The sequence below is a fragment of the Procambarus clarkii genome, chromosome 5, assembly GCF_040958095.1.
Source record: "Procambarus clarkii isolate CNS0578487 chromosome 5, FALCON_Pclarkii_2.0, whole genome shotgun sequence".
In the NCBI taxonomy this organism is placed as follows: Eukaryota; Metazoa; Arthropoda; class Malacostraca; order Decapoda; family Cambaridae; genus Procambarus; species Procambarus clarkii.
Window position 1 is genome coordinate 29,034,427 of NC_091154.1, and position 20,546 is coordinate 29,054,972.

Consider the following 20,546-nt stretch of genomic DNA (forward strand, 5'->3'; position numbering starts at 1 on the left):
CTCTCTCTTTCTCTCTTACTCACTTTTTATTGAAACTTGGGTTCATTAGGAAAGTCTTTGATGCTCCTAATGAAACTGTAAGCATCAGCTCATCGCAAGTCTAATCCTAGAAACCCATTTAAAGAGTGTCTAATTAACTAACAAGAATGAAGTCCAATGCTAAGTTACAATGGTGTTATCAGCGGGATGAAGATGGAGCAGCCGAGTGCCAGAACCTTCAGGTGGTCAGTTGCCTGGATTTCTCGCATATCTGAGTGCTGAGCGCACATGAACTAAATGTGCACGTTTTTCAAGAAATAAATGATCGCTGATGAAATGATGTTCTAGACTCTTGAGACTGGCACAGCCACTATGAGTCACTTGATGGCTGAGCGCCTTGTGTAGACGATGCCAGCTTCTGGTTATCCACGAAGCTGAGTCAGGTTGGGAATTTTTAGCATCTATGCACTATACATAACATTAAGGTCTCCAACATCTCTTCGGTGTTGAGGGCTCCGTTGTACTGACCAATACAACTAGACTCGATCAATACTAGAGACGATGGACTCTTCTCCCACAGTTTTTCTCCCCCTTGTTCAGAATTAAGATAATTGATGTGGTGATGATGAGTCACAATAACGTGGCTAAAATGTTTTGACTAGATCACTCACTAGAAAGTGAAGGGACGACGACGTTTCGGTCCGTCTCGGGCCATTTACAATCCACCGACACCACAATCGACTTGAGAATGATCCAGGACGGACCGAAACGTCGTCGTCCCTTCACTTTCTAGTGTATGGTCTGGTCAACAATTGATGTGGGACTGGCCATCCAAGAAAGTAACATATACTCAAGATAAAAGTGAACTTGTTCTTCATAGAAGGTTTTGAGACCTATGCTATAGAAAAGGTACCAAATGTGTATAAGGGCTCTAAGTTTCTTGGCTGCCTTACTTGCAAGGTTTAACAAGGGCTCTTCGTGGTCACTGAAGACTCAAAACGCATCCCAAAAATATTAACATTAAGCATAATGTGTGTTCTAACTATCCATAAGTCTATCCTAAATTCAATGTCACGCAGTTAATTAGTGATCATCGCCTGCCATTTCACTACCGTAAAAGCCGCTTACCATAGTCTACCGCAGGAAGAAATTAATCTTACACAAGGGACATCTAAATGCTGACTCTTTGGTACATGCCAGACCAGGCCTTTCCTAAGGCCATGTTGACACAATCGATGGTGGTAAAACAATCACTGTAATTTGATATAAGATAATTGTCCTAACAATGTTGCCAGTGATTGAAAGCATGAACATTAGCCTGTACTTAACGATCACTTAATCTTTCCTCCCTCATTTCTAAGGTTCATAATAGGTTATTCAGAATAAAATCAGGCCAGAAACCTAAACAATCACACTTTAAAACACCTGATTGAAAATCAAAATTAAAAAATGTCCATTAATAAGTAATTTTTTGTCTCTCGTTCGCACACACACACACAGAACCCCTGTGGTTCAAACCGCGTCTTCTGCAGCCCCGGTAACACCTGCCTCCCGAGGGCGTGGCTCTGTGATGGCTCTCTGGACTGTTCCGACGGCAGTGACGAGGCCGACTGCCTTGAGGCAACAGGACCGCTAGCCTCGACGCCAAGTTCTGCCCCTCCTGCGCCACCTACACCACCACCTCCAGCAGTGGTAATGCCAGCAGCCTCCCTTATGTCAAGATATGTGTGGGAGTTGCTACCGTGTTTAGTGTTCACTAAGAATCACTTGCTTTATCCATTCGTCGCTTCGAAGCCCTCTTAGGTTCTTTTCCTTTCCTGATCTTCATTCTTCTTTCCCTTCAGCATTCCTCTCTTCCACCCTTCGTTCATTAATCTCGCCCTTCATCCACCCTCTCCCCTTCCACTTTTTAAGTCTTTCTCCGTTCTACCTGTCAGATGCTCATTTTTTACCGACCGACTCTGTAGTAATGTCGCAACGATCGTATAGATACCGGAATTTGGGGATTGTATCTACGGTATATCTGACCACTACACGGTAGCTATCGAGGTAAATTGGAATTTAACCGAGAGCAAGTAGCACAATCACAGAGCACACGACCTTACACCTCATATTGTAGTGGGATCCACCACAAGGGAATCGGTTCTAGATGATACAGTAAATTAACCTTAAAGAGAGAGAGAGATTCTGTGGGTTTCGGCATTAAATTTATGTAAATCTGGGCCTCGAATAGGCTTGTGGTATCATAAATAATAATATATTAAATACCAAACCTAATTACTTACGGAAGCTAATGGGATAATTTGCTCGCAGAAGGATTCCTAACTTTAAGACTTTGCTTCGGCACTTCGTAAAAGTGTTTTCAGACACTTATAACAGGGAACAATAACAGGGAACACACGGGAGTCCTGTTCCATCCAGGAACTCGACACGGTGGATATGCACATAGGAATAAATAGGTTTTAAATTATTAGAACTGCCCCAAGCTTCTCCTCGTAGGAAAATGCTTTTCATGCCTTCATGTAATGATTATATGGAGGGCTTCCTAAGGCTTCGGACTCGATGTAAGATCATATACTATCAGGCCCGAGAACAACGCTTGAGCTTCTGTCAAGGTAACGCTATGGGCCCTGGCCGGGAGATTTTCAATGTCAGCTACAAGCGAGATCTCAGATAATATGAAAATGAGAGAACAGTACTTACACAATCAGATAGTAATAATTAATATTGTCAGGGGGACAGGTAGCCTGTGTACGTACATACGTGAGGCTTATTCCGATTTCCCACCCACCCCTCACAATCCCTCTATGGTACCCTACTCACTATTTACATTCTCCAGATTTCCTCCTTTTTCCCTTACTTTTTTTTCGTCCTCATTTAAATTTCGTCTCTCATTTATAATATTCACATTAAGTTATTGAAAGTGAAATCTGGACATTAACGTGAACAATCACACACTTTTAAAAGACCTAACTGAAGATACAACTTGTTTAAAATGCTATTCAACATATATTTTCTCTCTCTCTCTCTCTCTCTCTCTCTCTCTCTCTCTCTCTCTCTCTCTCTCTCTCTCTCTCTCTCTCTCTCTCTCTCTCTCTCTCTCTCTCTCTCTCTCTCTCTCTCTCTCTCTCTCTCTCTCTCTCTCTCTCTCTCTCTCTCTCTCTCTCTCCTTCTCTCTCCTTCCTACAGGAGAATCCGTGTGGTTCAGGGCTGGTCTTCTGCAGCCCCGATAACACCTGCCTCCCGCGGGCGTGGCTCTGTGATGGCTCCCGGGACTGTTCCGACGGCAGTGACGAGGCCGACTGCCTTGGGGCAGCTGGACCGCTAGCCTCGGCGCCAGTTATTTCCCCACCTACGCCACCTACGTTACCACCTACGCCACCTACGCCACCTACGTTACCACCTACACAAGTGGTAATACCCGATGTCCTCCCTAGTGTCCGGACTTACTGAGAGCCGCTCTCGTATTTAGTGTTGGCTGAGATTCTGCTAATTTTACTGAACTTAGAACTTTTACTTTTAATATATAAGTTGTACAATCACCATCTCTCTACCACCAGCACAATTATGCCATCACCACCACTTGCGATATCTACCCCCAAAACCACCCACCCACTCACCCACCTGTACTATCATGCCATCACCACCACTTGCGATATCTACCCCCATAACCACCCACCCACTCACCCACCTGTACTATCATGCCATCACCACTTTCACTAATTCTCAGCATCACCAATGCGACTGGTAATACTAATATTCTGACCTTATAAACAGTTTTACATTAATATTTTGGAAGTATGAGAGAGAGAGAGAGGGCAAGAGATAAATTAACCAGTTCCCTGAAGTCTTGTGTGACCTCCACCTCAGGGGACCTGTGAGGGACAGATGTTCAGGTGTGTGACGACAAGCCGGTGCATCCCGTCACAGTGGCTGTGTGACGGTGACAAGGACTGTGACGACTCCAGTGACGAAGTTAACTGCCCGCTACAATTACCTTCATCTCGGGAGGTTACAGCTCCACCTCCGGCCTCCGAAGTAAGCCAACTTTTTTCAACTAAGGTTTTCGTTATACTGTTCATAAGTCTGTGACTTTCATTTCATTCTCGCAACGCGTGCAATAATGACAACGAAACATTTAAACAAAAGCATTAACGCTAGCATAATAGAAGTATGATCCCTTGATTGTTTCAAGCGTAGGTTAGACATTGATATGAATGAGATTGGGTGAATATAAACAGGAGCTCGTCGTATGGCCCAAAAGGCTATCTGCAGTTACCTTCATTCGTATGTTCTTATGTTTTTAACAGCAATACGAGGAATGAATGCAATTGCATCTGAAATAAAGCCGATCGTGTAATTACAGTAGCAATATAACATATGTATATATTACGTATTTTTATATGAAAGGTTTTAAATACAAATGAACAAATAAATTTAAAGAGCATGTAACATACAGACGCAATATACTGCAAGAGGGCACCTGTCTAAACTAATATAATTATAATTACAAAAATATAGCGGTGATATATGATTATATTATGTACATAAATGCATAAATGACTGATCCAGGATGCATCAAGCGACCACTTACGAAACCTGTTCATCTTTTTAACAATCATGATAACAGGAGGTTGTTCACAATCATATCTACTCTATTTAGATAAAATAGACTTAGTAATGTTCTCTGGCGGTCCTGCTGTAATCCTGTATCCAACGCTTGAAACATTTCCTGCACCTTTAAACAAAACAAAAGAAAAAACTTTAGAGAGAAGGACTTCATCTGGCACATCATTACTCTTTGGCACTGTATAAGGACATTAGAAAAGGCTCGACATTATACAAAATATATCAGCATATTATGCCTGTTTCTCCTCGCCTCAGGTGGAGTGCGGGGCCAACATGTTCCGCTGTGACAATGGGGCGCAATGTATCTCCTCCTTGTGGAGGTGCGACAGGTACAATGACTGCGCGGACGGCAGTGATGAGAGTGACTGCGCCGACACCGTCGTCTTGTCGTTGACCACAGCAACCATACATGCAGCGGCCACACCTGTAGCGACACCTGCAGCGACACCTGCAACCACTGTAGAGGTTTGCGCTTGCTATTGATAATTATCTCCCCTTATCCCTCACGAGGTAAGGTGAGATAATTGCCTTTGTTCGTCTTGTGGCAAAGTTCGTGAATTATTCGTGGTAAATAATCAGCAATTTTGTTTTCGTTAAAAGGCGTTTAGCGAGTGACACCTGAATCTAAAACACAGATCTAAAGAGTTTATTCTTTGTGATACCTGAGGCACTTACATCTCTCTTTTTCCGTGAAGGAGCAAGAAATAAGACAAAAGATGTGTCTTTTACACTGGAAACTTCTACACCAACTGATACAGAACTTCAACACCGAATGCTCTGTTGTTCTTCATGAACCAGGTGTTGCAGACTGGGCCACGCAATCCATTCGAATGCCGTAATTTATCTGCAGTTAGATCAATTTTTCTCTAGCGCGGTGACACATATTTTATTTCCCTCTGCAATTCGAGTGCCCTCATTGCTCCGTTTTATTTCAACATCGCGATTCGTTTCCTTAACTTCCTTAAATAGTTGTTTTAGCTTGCTCTTTGGACCACTCGAGTCCTGTTGTCCTCTTTGTCTCACCTGCAGATTGACTGTCCAGAGGGGATGTTTCAGTGTCGGGATCCAGCCAGCTGTATACCTTCAGACTGGAAATGTGACGGTCAGAATGACTGTGCAGCAGGAACTGATGAACAGAACTGTAATCAGGTGAGTGATGCTTGGCTTAGGGTGTCTGACGACCGGCCAGTGGGTGAGTGATGCCTGGCTTAGGGTGTCTGACGACCGGCCAGTGGGTGAGTGATGCCTGGCTGAGGGTGTCTGACGACCGGCCAGTGGGTGAGTGATGCCTGGCTTAGGGTGGCTGACGACCGGCCAGTAGGTGACTGAGGGAAGGTCAAGGATGTGCGATGACTGCCTTGAGGTGACGAAGGCTTGCCTCAGACTCATCTTCTTCTAACTCTTTAAACCTGCTTACTGTTCTTACACTTAATAGTTTTTTTAATTCAATAAATTTGTTTGTCATACCAATTTGACTAGTTCTCACCCATGTGCTCTTGCTTTGCCCATCTTCCTGTTAGTTTCAAGAGTTTTGGATCACGAATTGCAGGTGATGCAAATTGTACAATCTTGCTTCCTCATTTAGGCCTAATAAAAATATCAGAACAGATTGGACCCTAGAACTTATTCTTTCATACTTCGCCTATTACTCTCCTACACAAACTTTTTCCACCACTGTAAAGAAATTTCTTTCACTGTAAATAGTTCTATTGCACTTATGTTGTATTTTGGAGAGGTATTCACAATTTCCAATATGCTTCCAGTTTCTCTAGATTCCTTCACAATTTTTGGAAAAAGTATTGTGTGTGTGGGGAAGTGTCGAAGCTCTCGGACTGTCCAGAACACCACAAACCCACTCGTTCTCTTACGGGCTATTCAAGCCCGTGCCACCTCTTGGGTGGTTTAATCTTTATCAATCACTCGCTCTCTCCTGTGTGTCGGTGTCACCTCATCATAAAATTCGAGCAAGTGTGTCAAATGCTTTCATAACGTGAATCTATGTTGAAACGTTTGGTATAAATTTTGACTGTTTCTTAATGTTCTAATAGACTCCTGATGATTGATTTATCTCTAATAAAATTATTAGACATTTATCAGCGATACAGGACTGTAAGATAGTTGCGGTCTGCTGCATTGCTTGCATACATACCCTAATACCTTCGTGTTTGTCTGTCTTAGAACACTCATCTATACTGACGCCCATCTCACCTTCACACACTCTTAACCTGTCTTATCATAATTAGTTGCAATTTTATTGTTCTAAAATAGTATATTATTTGACCCTTGCTTTATGAATTGTTTTAATTTTTGTTTCAGTTTGTTTGTCCCGACGATAAATTCAAGTGCACTGGCCCTGACATATGCTTCCCAGTGTCTTGGCTTTGTGATGGCATCGTCGACTGTCTAGACAGCAGCGACGAGTCTTCGTGTCCCAGCACCGCGACGCCCTTCTCCGTCTCTCCAGCCACGCCGCCACCACCCACACCACCCACCTTACCCCATACGAAAACAACTCGATCCCCTTCATTCATTCCAACTCCTCCAACACCGCCATCCACCTTTCCCCTCCCGCCAGCCTCTTTCCCATTTCCTGCCGCGGGACCAACGTCATTCGCCTCTCCTCACCATTTTACCCCATCGTCAACAACGCCTTCACCGTATCGAATGCATGCACTTCCTCAAGCAATACCAGTAACGTGGCCTAGTCCATTCCAGTTCCTCCCGCAGAGTTTAACAGCGTCCTCAGCAACGCACCCGCCCCTCACTTTGACCGACAATGCACTTGTATACCCAACACCCTCCCTAACGGCAAGCGTTTTAACACTCAATCCTCCTAAGGTAAAGGTCGAGTTATTGGTTTATTGTTATTTCAATAGTAGGATAAACAAAGTGAGTTGGAGAATCCATCTTATAAATGAAAACCATTTAACAATACTTATCACAAGAATTACTCGGCCCTTTCTCTTGTTTAGATAGTAGTTTTTGTAACTATGTGCACAATAGTACAAAAATTGCAGTTATAAGCAATTAGATAGTAGAAATTTGTACTATTCACTTTACAGAGTCGGAAAAATGAAGCTAAAAAAAATATTTAAATATTCCTAGTATAGCACACAGTATAGTAGGTATCCATCAGTCACAGGAGACTATGGAGTTGCGCTCTATAGCACACACATGTACTATATTAGGCCTCATATATCGAGTATTAGGCCTAGGAAGGTTATGTTAGTTTAATTTGTCTTTGCAACACAAGTAGAAAATAGTTTTCCGGTTTGTCCAACTCTGTAGTGTCGATTTCTACTTTCGTTGTACGTCGGCATATATACGGCATAGTACTTCTAGTAACGGCATCGTTACTAGAAGTACTACGAAAACAAGAGGATGGGCTGAATTAGTATTAACGACAGAGTTAGATAAAAAAGTACTTGTAAAATGTTCAGGTTTTAAATGCATGCAAATAAATAAAAATTGGCCTTAAAGAAACGCATATAATTTGTGCAACATGAAAAGATTCTTCAATATTTTATGTATATTATATAATATATGTAAATCAACTTCAAACCCAGAGAACTATAAATATTGTTAGAATATAAATTACCATCATATGCTCCATTTCGGGAGTTGCAAAGAGATTTAAAATAATTGTTTGAATTCTTCAAACGTTGTGAGTAAATATGTTTAAAATATTTATAGAAGATAGTCTCGAGAAGCTAAATAGCTGAGTTAATTTTATAGTACATCTGTAGCAAAGAAATAATGACATAGGAGGATAGAAGTAGCCTAAACTACTCTATATCCTTTTTGAGATGTATTTTATAGTCTAAGTACATTTACTTGACTAAATGTGTGTTTATCGTCCATGACAGGCGGAGTGTGCGGGCAACATGTTCCAGTGTGTCAGTAGTGGCAGGTGTCTGTGGCCCATATTCATCTGCGATGGTTTCAACCACTGTGGGGATGGTAGTGACGAGGATAACTGTTCTCTGGTAGGTCAAGTGGGACTAGAGTCGACAGGTATCCATGCAAGTCGCTTTTGTTTCCTTTATATCTGTACATACCTTAAACATTGTGTGTATTGGGGGCGGGGTTGAAGCAGTGTTCGCTATGTGCTTGAAATTTGCGTCTTTTTCCGAAAAAAAAAAAATTATTTTCTTCCTTTTGGTTATCGCTTATCGTGCCTGAAAATTCCACGAGCTAGTTTGAGTTGCGTTTAGGGAAATGTATTTTCTTTCGTGGGTTTGTTGCAGTAATTGCAGACATGTCTCTTCAGAGCGTCACCTTCCTTCTTGGATGCAGGAGCAAGCAGTATCCATATGGTTTCGAGACTGACGACTCTCTGCTATGGTGCATCCTTTACATGCTATCAAACATTTGTTCAGTCTCCCAGCCAAATAAATTCGTTGGACGATATTCCTTTATTTTGTTAAGTAATCCAGTTGAACTGCAATTGAAATGAACGAGATCATGGCAGTAAACTGTTCAGACTGAATGTTAGCATATTCTTCTTCGTCATTACCTCCTCCCTTTTCTCTTTCCCCTCTTTCTTCCTCCTCTCCTTCTCTTCCACCATTCTACTTACCTGACTACCTGTTGTTGGTTCCAGAGATCAAAGAAGCTCGGTCTCTGACCAGGCCTCTTGTTTGGTAGTCAGGTTAACCAGGTTGTTGGACGCAGCTGCTCGCAGCCTGACGTATAAATCACAGCCTGGTTGATCAGGTATCCTTTGGAAGCATTTATCACGTTCTCACTTGCACACCATGGGGAGCCGGTCAGTTATGTCCCTTATGTGAAGAGGGAGAGTGTTGAAAACTATATGACCTGGATAATGATAGTTCGCTCTCAGCGTACCTCCTGCTCCTCTGTTATTCAACGGACTGTTTTGCACATCCTGCCATGTCTTCTGGTTTCGTGTGTAGTTATTTCCTTGAACTGATTTGGAACCAGTCCCGCTCATTTGTTGACCAGACCACACTAGAAGGTGAAGGGACGACGAGACGTTTCGGTCCGTCCTGAACCATTCACAATCGACTTGAGAATGAGAATGGTCCGGGACGAACCGAAAAGTCTCGTCGTCCCTTCACCTTCTAGTGTGGTCTGGTCAACATACTTTAGCCACGTTATTGTGACTCATCGCCCGCTCATTTCTCTTCCTTCTTCCTTCCTTCCTTCCTTCCTTCCTTCCTTCCTTCCTTCCTTCCTTCCTTCCTTCCTTCCTTCCTTCCTTCCTTCCTTCCTTCCTTCCTTCCTTCCTTCCTTCCTTCCTTCCTTCTTGGCCCTTCCTGCACGACCGTCAGTATGGCAACTCGAGAGCATTCCAGGCCACTTCTTCTCCCCCGTTCCAGCCTACAGTGAGAGCCTGCACGGCCGACCAGCACCGGTGTGCGGACAGCGGCGCCTGCGTCATGCGTTACTACGTCTGTGACGGCTTCTTCGACTGTGCTGACGACTCTGACGAGAAGGACTGTGATAACATCCCCCGCCAGCAGCTGCCCTCCACCGAGACACCCGCCGCCCACACCGCCGCCCACACCGCAGCCCACACCGCAGCCCACACCGCAGCCCACTCTACCACTAACCTGCCACAGTTCACCATCATTACCCAGAACGTTAGTTTGCTTATATGTATTTAAAGTATGTGGATCCTCATTGTTCAGAGAGAAACAAGATTTGCATCGTATGTAAATTTTGCTGCTCATTTCTGTTTAAATTGTTTATATAATTGTTAAATAGCAGAGGTTCCAGGGCAGAACCCTGGGGGAGGGGGGGGGGGGTATATTCTCTAATGTAACTTAGGGTAATATTCCCTTCAATACCGTGCATATCTGCCTTTCTAATGGACTCAGATTTAAAGGGTCTGCTAAACTCTAGAAATATAATGTTTATTCATTTCACTTTTTGTCTAGAGTGAGAGTAAAAGTGTTATATAAGAGCTACAGTAATAAAACCATACTGTACGTTATGACATCTTTAACAGCTACATGGTTTTTATAATGTAAATGAGTAGCCTTTGCGGAGATCATTTCAAGCATAATTTTCCCACAATGAATGATACGTTAATTCAACTTAAGTGGTCTCAAATTAAATTAACTCAAAATAGATAAAATGAACTCATACATAGTGATATGGATAGGTGTATTATTTCATAAGAAAAAAAAAAGAAAAATGTATAAATTCAGGAAAACTTGGCTTATTAGGCAAATCGGGTCTTGCATAGTAGGCCGAGTACGACGTTCTGGCTACTAGGTACAACATATATATTATAATACATATATATATATATATATATATATATATATATATATATATATATATATATATATATATATATACATATATATATATATATATATATATATATATATATATATATATATATATATATATATATATATATATATATATATATATATATATTATTAAATATGACCGAAAAAGTAAGATTAATAATTCTAACACGAATTTTCTCAATCTTTTGTACATTACGCTTCACTGTTGGAGGTAAATCAAAAATCAATTCTCCAAAATTCATTTTTATTTCTAGTCTGACGCGACACGGGCGCGTTTCGTAAAACTTATTACATTTTCAAAGACTTTAGTTCACAAATACACAACTGAATAGAACTTACGTATCTCCGATTTTATATCTACATTTGAGTGAGGTGGAAGGGGTGATGTAGCATTAACACAAGACAGAACAAAATGTGGTATTAATAGGGTATTAATTTCATCAACACAAAACAGAACAAGGGTATTAATAGGGTATTAATTTCATCAACACAAGACAGAACACGAAACAATGGATATTGAATAGAAGTGTTTGTAGAAAGCCTATTGGTCCATATTTCTTGATGCTTCTATATTGGAGCGGAGTCTTGAGGTGGGTAGAATATAGTTGTGCAATAATTGGCTGTTGATTGCTGGTGTTGACTTCTTGATGTGTAGTGCCTCGCAAACGTCAAGCCGCCTGCTATCGCTGTATCTATCGATGATTTCTGTGTTGTTTACTAGGATTTCTCTGGCGATGGTTTGGTTGTGGGAAGAGATTATATGTTCCTTAATGGAGCCCTGTTGCTTATGCATCGTTAAACGCCTAGAAAGAGATGTTGTTGTCTTGCCTATATACTGGGTTTTTTGGAGCTTACAGTCCCCAAGTGGGCATTTGAAGGCATAGACGACGTTAGTCTCTTTTAAAGCGTTCTGTTTTGTGTCTGGAGAGTTTCTCATGAGTAGGCTGGCCGTTTTTCTGGTTTTATAGTAAATCGTCAGTTGTATCCTCTGATTTTTGTCTGTAGGGATAACGTTTCTATTAATAATATCTTTCAGGACCCTTTCCTCCGTTTTATGAGCTGTGGAAAAGAAGTTCCTGTAAAATAGTCTAATAGGGGGTATAGGTGTTGTGTTAGTTGTCTCTTCAGAGGTTGCATGGCTTTTCACTTTCCTTCTTATGATGTCTTCGACGAAACCATTGGAGAAGCCGTTATTGACTAGGACCTGCCTTACCCTACAGAGTTCTTCGTCGACTTGCTTCCATTCTGAGCTGTGGCTGAGAGCACGGTCGACATATGCGTTAACAACACTCCTCTTGTACCTGTCTGGGCAGTCGCTGTTGGCATTTAGGCACATTCCTATGTTTGTTTCCTTAGTGTAGACTGCAGTGTGGAAACCTCCGCCCTTTTCCATGACTGTTACATCTAGAAAGGGCAGCTTCCCATCCTTTTCCATCTCGTAAGTGAAACGCAGCACGGAACTCTGCTCAAATGCCTCCTTCAGCTCCTGCAGATGTCTGACATCAGGTACCTGTGTAAAAATGTCGTCAACATACCTGCAGTATATGGCCGGTTTCAAGTTCATGTCGACTAAGACTTTTTGCTCGATGGTACCCATGTAGAAGTTTGCAAACAGGACACCTAGGGGAGAACCCATGGCGACCCCATCTACTTGCTTATACATGTGCCCATCCGGGCTCAAGAAGGGTGCCTCTTTAGTACAAGCTTGGAGTAGTTTCCTCAGAATATTTTCTGGTATGTCAAGAGGAGTACAGGCTGGATCACGATACACTCTGTCGGCTATCATTCCGATTGTCTCGTCCACAGGTACGTTGGTAAACAGCGATTCTACGTCCAACGAGGCTCTTATCCCTGTGGCCCGTGTGCCCCGCAATAAGTCAACAAATTCCTTTGGAGACTTCAGGCTGAGGGCGCAAGGAACATAAGGAGTCAGCAGGCCGTTGAGTCGCTTCGCCAGTCTGTACGTGGGTGTGGGTATCTGGCTAATGATTGGCCGAAGTGGGTTTCCAACCTGGATATGCGTATGGAAATGTCAAGACGCACAAGCCTGGAAACCCACTTTGGCCAATCATTAGCCAGATACCCACATCTGCAGGAGCTGAAGGAGGCATTTGAGCAGAGTTCCGTGCTGCGTTTCACTTACGAGATGGAAAAGGATGGGAAGCTGCCCTTTCTAGATGTAACAGTCATGGAAAAGGGCGGAGGTTTCCACACTGCAGTCTACACTAAGGAAACAAACATAGGAATGTGCCTAAATGCCAACAGCGACTGCCCAGACAGGTACAAGAGGAGTGTTGTTAACGCATATGTCGACCGTGCTCTCAGCCACAGCTCAGAATGGAAGCAAGTCGACGAAGAACTCTGTAGGGTAAGGCAGGTCCTAGTCAATAACGGCTTCTCCAATGGTTTCGTCGAAGACATCATAAGAAGGAAAGTGAAAAGCCATGCAACCTCTGAAGAGACAACTAACACAACACCTATACCCCCTATTAGACTATTTTACAGGAACTTCTTTTCCACAGCTCATAAAACGGAGGAAAGGGTCCTGAAAGATATTATTAATAGAAACGTTATCCCTACAGACAAAAATCAGAGGATACAACTGACGATTTACTATAAAACCAGAAAAACGGCCAGCCTACTCATGAGAAACTCTCCAGACACAAAACAGAACGCTTTAAAAGAGACTAACGTCGTCTATGCCTTCAAATGCCCACTTGGGGACTGTAAGCTCCAAAAAACCCAGTATATAGGCAAGACAACAACATCTCTTTCTAGGCGTTTAACGATGCATAAGCAACAGGGCTCCATTAAGGAACATATAATCTCTTCCCACAACCAAACCATCGCCAGAGAAATCCTAGTAAACAACACAGAAATCATCGATAGATACAGCTATAGCAGGCGGCTTGACGTTTGCGAGGCACTACACATCAAGAAGTCAACACCAGCAATCAACAGCCAATTATTGCACAACTATATTCTACCCACCTCAAGACTCCGCTCCAATATAGAAGCATCAAGAAATATGGACCAATAGGCTTTCTACAAACACTTCTATTCAATATCCATTGTTTCGTGTTCTGTCTTGTGTTGATGAAATTAATACCCTATTAATACCCTTGTTCTGTTTTGTGTTGATGAAATTAATACCCTATTAATACCACATTTTGTTCTGTCTTGTGTTAATGCCACATCACCCCTTCCACCTCACTCAAATGTAGATATAAAATCGGAGATACGTAAGTTCTATTCAGTTGTGTATTTGTGAACTAAAGTCTTTGAAAATGTAATAAGTTTTACGAAACGCGCCCGTGTCGCGTCAGACTAGAAATAAAAATGAATTTTGGAGAATTGATTTTTGATTTACCTCCAACAGTGAAGCGTAATGTACGAAAGATTGAGAAAATTCGTGTTAGAATTATTAATCTTACTTTTTCGGTCATATTTAATAATATATGTCTACAGGAAAGACTGCTACCAAAATATACTAATATATATATATATATATATATATATATATATATATATATATATATATATATATATATATATGTATATATATATGTATATATATATATATATATATATATATATATATATATATATATATATATATATATATATATATGTATATATGTATATATATATATATATGTATATATATATATATATATATATATATATATATATATATATATATATATATATATATAATATATATAATATATATATATATAATATATATATATATATATTATATATATATATATATATATATATATATATATATATATATATATATATATATATATATATATATATATATATATATATAATATAATATGAGGAGACAAAATATATTTGAAGCATAAAATAACTGGAATATACGTCAACGTGAACATGACAGGTTCCTGTGGCGGTCGGACCTTGCGTGCCAGAGCTGGGTCAGTTCCTGTGTGGGCGAGGCGACGCCTGTCTGGCCTCCTCGGTCGTGTGTGACGACGAACCAGACTGCAGCGACGGCTCCGACGAGGGACCCGCCTGCGGTGAGTGCCCGACTGGGCCCCGGGGAGCAGAGGGTTGGGAGGGGAGAATCTTCAGTAGGATAGAGAGAAGCAAAGGTAGGGAGAGGTGTTGAGGAAAATGGGTGGAATGAAAAAGGCGTTGGGGAGAAAGCTAGGCAGAGAAGAAGAGGGGGAAGGAACATGGAACGAGAGAGCAAGCAGCTTCTCTTTGAAAAAACACTTCGACGAGAGGAATGAAATCCAGGAGAGTCTGGAAAGGGTGGAATGGAACGTGAAGAAGAAGAAGAGGGTAAAAATGTGCTGATGCTTACCTGGATATGCACCCATTGTCGAGCCTCATCTCCCACCCCCACCTTTTAAACTCTCAATTAGTAATTTCAAGCAATCTCTCGTTTTTTTCATATATATGCGCATTTAAAGCAACGTAATGAGGTAGCTTCAATAACAGGCCCTTCTGTGTCTGACCATTTTGGACGAAAAACCGCTGTGGACGCAGAGTCCGGTGATCTCAGCGGCTCAGGACGAATGGAGTAATGAAGAGAATCGGATAAGGGCCGCGAGAAGCGTAATTAAATGTGGTATATGAAGCCCAGAACAACTTCTCTTTGATGTCAACAGAAGGCGCTTTCCTGGCCTCTGGGCGTCCCAACCCCTTAAGCGGGGGAGAAGGAATAACGTAGGAAAGAAAGGAAATTTTAAGGAGGAGAATTACGTATAGAAAGAGATGAGAAAAGTGGTTTGGATGAAGGAACTAGGACGGGGACATCATGGATGGCGTTAGCTAGGGACGTCATAGATGTCACTGAATCAGGAAAGGGCCAAGCAAATGGCATTTGCTTGGCCCTTGGTTTAGTATAAACCAAGAAGCAATCGATAACTAATGCCAGTGGAATGCAGAACCTGTTAGAAGTGGAGTGTGTGTATACCAGAGTGGATCTTAAATATGCGTGTCCTCCCTCCTTACAGGTGTCCAGTGCCCCAGCTCCACCTGCAGCCACGGCTGCTTCGTCACCCCCTCCGGCCACCAGTGCACCTGTCCAACCAATTTCTTCCTCCTCGACGACGACGCTACGTGCAAAGGTGAGTCTCGGGACACCATCTTCCATGACTGGTAATGTTTGAGTGTCAACTTTATGGATGTTGGTTTTCTGTCCACGGGTACGGGCACCCATGACAGGGGTGACAGTTCCCGTGGACAGTAAGAAGTCATCAAGCCTTCTCTGTGCCCCTCAATACCATTTACGTCAATACCAAACGATAAGCAAGTCACATATATTTAACCAACTGACTATATATCAATTTGTGTGTCTAAGCTGCCAATTTTTCGCCACTCTGTAATTAAGCTGACACTCTTCTAAACACCCATTTGCAACTAGCCAAGCTGACGCTCTTATCTTGTAATTAAGCAAGCTGACACCCCTCTCATCTCCCTGTGTAAATAAATAAGCTGTCAAGCTTACACATCACGGTATAACTAACCAAGCTGACGATCATCCAGAGGGGCCGCCTGATGCTTTCCTGCTGCTGACGCTCGGCCGACGCCTGGAGGCGCGCTCTCTGGATGGTACAAGGAGCTTTACCATTGTGGCCAACAGAGATGCTGAGATGGTAAGTAGATAGTGGGTGATGGTGGGTGATGGGAGCCCTTGGGAGTGGGTGGACGTTATGGTGGGTGTTGTTAGTGGTACTGGTCGCGGGTGATATTATTAGTAGTGGGTAGGTGGTGACGTTAGTGGGGATGGTAATGAAGGTGGTGGTAGGTTATATCAGTGGTAGTGGAGGAGTGTGTATGGTGGTTGTGGGGTGTTAGTGGCATTGACAGGTGGTGGCAGTGACGGTGGTTGTGCAAGCAATAGGGTGATATGGTGGTGGTGAAAAGGGAGGTAGAGGAGACGGTAGGTTATGGTAGATTGGGTAACAGTATTAATTGCGTTACCTGGTGACTGTGGCGACAGCGGCGGCGACGATATGACTGGGCGCCTGAAGTAGCCATGCAGCAAGTACTGGCACAGGAGATACAGTACCCCCGCACACACACACATACAACACACCATTCAGTTATCCAGGTCACCCTAAGCAGGGAGGAGGAATCTGTAAGCACCTCCTGATGCATGTCAACAATACAGTGGAGCCTTGGCCACACGGTGGAGTCTCGGTCACACGGTGGAGCCTCGGTCACACGGTGGAGCCTCGGCCACACGGTGGAGCCTCGGTCACACGGTGGAGCCTCGGCCACAAGGTGGAGCCTCGGCCACACGGCGGAGCCTCGGTCACACGGTGGAGCCTCGGCCACACGGCGGAGCCTCGGCCACACGGTGGAGCCTCGGCCACACGGTGGAGCCTCGGTCACACGGCGGAGCCTCGGTCACACGGTGGAGCCTCGGTCACACGGCGGAGCCTCGGTCACACGGTGGAGCCTCGGCCACACGGTGGAGCCTCGGTCACACGGTGGAGCCTCGGCCACAAGGTGGAGCCTCGGTCACACGGCGAAGCCTCGGTCACACGGTGGAGCCTCGGCCACACGGTGGAGCCTCGGCCACACAGTGGAGCCTCGGCCACACGGTGGAGCCTCGGTCACACGGTGGAGCCTCGGTCACACGGTGGAGCCTCGGCCACACGGTGGAGCCTCGGCCACACGGTGGAGCCTCGGCCACACGGTGGAGCCTCGGTCACACGGTGGAGCCTCGGCCACACGGTGGAGCCTCGGCCACACGGTGGAGCCTCGGTCACACGGCGGAGCCTCGGTCACACGGTGGAGCCTCGATCACACGGCGGAGCCTCGGTCACACGGTGGAGCCTCGGCCACACGGTGGAGCCTTGGTCACACGGTGGAGCCTCGGCCACACGGTGGAGCCTCGGCCACACGGTGGAGCCTCGGTCACACGGAGGAGCCTCGGTCACACGGTGGAGCCTCGGCCACACGGTGGAGCCTCGGTCACACGGTGGAGCCTCGGCCACACGGTGGAGCCTCGGCCACACGGTGGAGCCTCGGCCACACGGTGGAGCCTCGGTCACACGGCGGAGCCTCGGTCACACGGCGGAGCCTCGGTCACATGGTGGAGCCTCGGCCACACGGTGGAGCCTCGGTCACACGGTGGAGCCTCGGCCACAAGGTGGAGCCTCGGCCACACGGCGGAGCCTCGGTCACACGGTGGAGCCTCGGCCACACGGCGGAGCCTCGGCCACACGGTGGAGCCTCGGCCACACGGTGGAGCCTCGGTCACACGGTGGAGCCTCGGTCACACGGTGGAGCCTCGGCCACACGGTGGAGCCTCGGTCACACGGTGGAGCCTCGGTCACACGGTGGAGCCTCGGTCACACGGTGGAGCCTCGGTCACACGGCGGAGCCTCGGTCACATGGTGGAGCCTCGGCCACACGGTGGAGCCTCGGTCACACGGTGGAGCCTCGGCCACACGGTGGAGCCTCGGTCACACGGTGGAGCCTCGGTCACACGGTGGAGCCTCGGTCACACGGTGGAGCCTCGGTCACACGGTGGAGCCTCGGTCACACGGTGGAGCCTCGGTCACACGGTGGAGCCTCGGTCACACGGTGGAGCCTCGGCCACACGGTGGAGCCTCGGTCACACGGTGGAGCCTCGGTCACACGGTGGAGCCTCGGTCACACGGTGGAGCCTCGGTCACACGGCGGAGCCTCGGCCACACGGTGGAGCCTCGGTCACACGGTGGAGCCTCGGTCACACGGTGGAGCCTCGGTCACACGGTGGAGCCTCGGTCACACGGTGGAGCCTCGGTCACACGGTGGAGCCTCGGTCACACGGTGGAGCCTCGGCCACACGGTGGAGCCTCGGCCACACGGTGGAGCCTCGGCCACACGGTGGAGCCTCGGTCACACGGTGGAGCCTCGGCCACACGGTGGAGCCTCGGTCACACGGTGGAGCCTCGGTCACACGGTGGAGCCTCGGTCACACGGTGGAGCCTCGGCCACACGGTGGAGCCTCGGTCACACGGTGGAGCCTCGGCCACACGGTGGAGCCTCGGTCACACGGTGGAGCCTCGGCCACAAGGTGGAGCCTCGGCCACACGGTGGAGCCTCGGCCACACGGTGGAGCCTCGGTCACACGGCGGAGCCTCGGCCACACGGTGGAGCCTCGGCCACACGGTGGAGCCTCGGTCACACGGTGGAGCCTCGGCCACACGGTGGAGCCTCGGTCACACGGTGGAGCCTCGGTCACACGGTGGAGCCTCGGTCACACGGTGGAGCCTCGGTCACACGGTGGAGCCTCGGTCACACGGTGGAGCCTCGGCCACACGGTGGAGCCTCGGCAATATACCGCACGTAACTCTACAATCTCGGGGATTCACTGCATGAACGTGGAATCTGAATAATGCAGATGACCATCATTCCGAGCTTTCAATTTTCCTCTCTTTAAATCTTTATTTCTTTCAAATTTCCTCTCTTTAAATCTTTATTTCTTTCAATTTTTCCTTTTCTTTAGCTCTTTCATTTTTTATCATTTTCTTTAGCTCTTTCATTTTTATTTTCTTTATTATTCCTTCAACTTTTTTATTCCATACTTTTTTATTTCTTTCATCCTCTAACCATTCATTAATTCATTCTATATTTTTTCCCTTCCCTTTTCCTTTATTTTTCTCTCATTCTCTCCTTATATGTATCAGTCCTCCCGTTTCCATCTTTGTTTCCTTCGTTCCTTCCTTGCCCTCTTCCTCATCCTCTCTTCATTTCTCTCTATTTTTTTTCTTCTCGGGAATTTTAGGCCCCATTTTACTCGTCAGATATTTGGAGATTTTTATTTTCATATTCCATTTTTGGTTACATTTTGAAAATGGAGTGAGTCGAGGGCATCTAGAGTGATGGTGCCTGTTGGGGCTGGCACTGACCTAACACTGGCCCCTACATTGTTGTTCTGGGCGAGGCATCAGTGTTATAGAGTTATGTTCTTCATGGAGGTGTAGGTTGGTGGGTGGGTGAGAGGGAGAGAGAGAGAGAGCCAGAGACAGAGAGGGACAAAGAGGGAGGGGGATGAAGGCAGACATGAGCACATCGCGGGTACACTGGAAAAAAGTTTGATTCGTCGGTCACTCCGAAGAACCAGCAGTTCGACATGCAAGCAAGGCAGCGAAGACGCCTGAAGCACTAAGGCTTCATATCTCATACGTGTTGCAAATCTTGACTTCGAAGCACACAAGCTGTATCTTGAGTGTGCTTTATGATCTTCGATGCCTTGGCCTTCTTATCTTTTAATCCAATTTAAGGACTAGGCGAAAACTGTGCAGGACGACTCGTCTTAGGCTAGGCTGGATCAAGTCTCTCTGGACTTAAGAGTTCAAAAAATTATATTCGAATGTTGAAGAAATGTTGAAATATATCTATGTACAGGTACAATGTTCGCACTTGCCCGACTTATTGGACACTTAAAGGGGCGGCATTTACAACTAAAGGCGCTCAGCTTGCTTTAGCTTCACCCCCTACTGCATCATTCTCATAAAACATCCCAAAATCTGGAATTATTTATTCATTTCTTAGTTGACTCCCACTTGATAAGTAAAGTTGTTTGTTGTTTAAGATTCGCCACCTGGAACAAAAAGTTCCAAGTAGCACGAGCTATGGTGAGCCCGAAGTTTGGCGATATAAATATTGCCC

The 20,546-nt window shown here is 45.1% G+C and overlaps 1 protein-coding gene across 8 annotated transcripts in view; it reads left to right on the forward strand.

The window, feature by feature from the left end:
* Positions 1-20,546, forward strand: part of LOC123753282 (very low-density lipoprotein receptor) — a 43,496-nt gene that overhangs the window by 12,762 nt on the left and 10,188 nt on the right. For 2 of the 8 annotated variants that reach the window (XM_069300154.1, XM_069300156.1), the window contains exons 8-18: positions 1,480-1,671; positions 3,169-3,393; positions 3,850-4,017; positions 4,864-5,073; positions 5,638-5,757; positions 6,925-7,446; positions 8,475-8,594; positions 9,951-10,214; positions 14,806-14,944; positions 15,890-16,003; positions 16,422-16,531. In XM_069300154.1, the coding sequence (XP_069156255.1) occupies positions 1,480-1,671; positions 3,169-3,393; positions 3,850-4,017; positions 4,864-5,073; positions 5,638-5,757; positions 6,925-7,446; positions 8,475-8,594; positions 9,951-10,214; positions 14,806-14,944; positions 15,890-16,003; positions 16,422-16,531 (2,184 nt within the window). The remainder of the gene's footprint in view (positions 1-1,479; positions 1,672-3,168; positions 3,394-3,849; positions 4,018-4,863; positions 5,074-5,637; positions 5,758-6,924; positions 7,447-8,474; positions 8,595-9,950; positions 10,215-14,805; positions 14,945-15,889; positions 16,004-16,421; positions 16,532-20,546) is intronic. The other 6 variants (XM_069300163.1, XM_069300173.1, XM_069300158.1 and 3 more) reach the window with 5 other exon arrangements.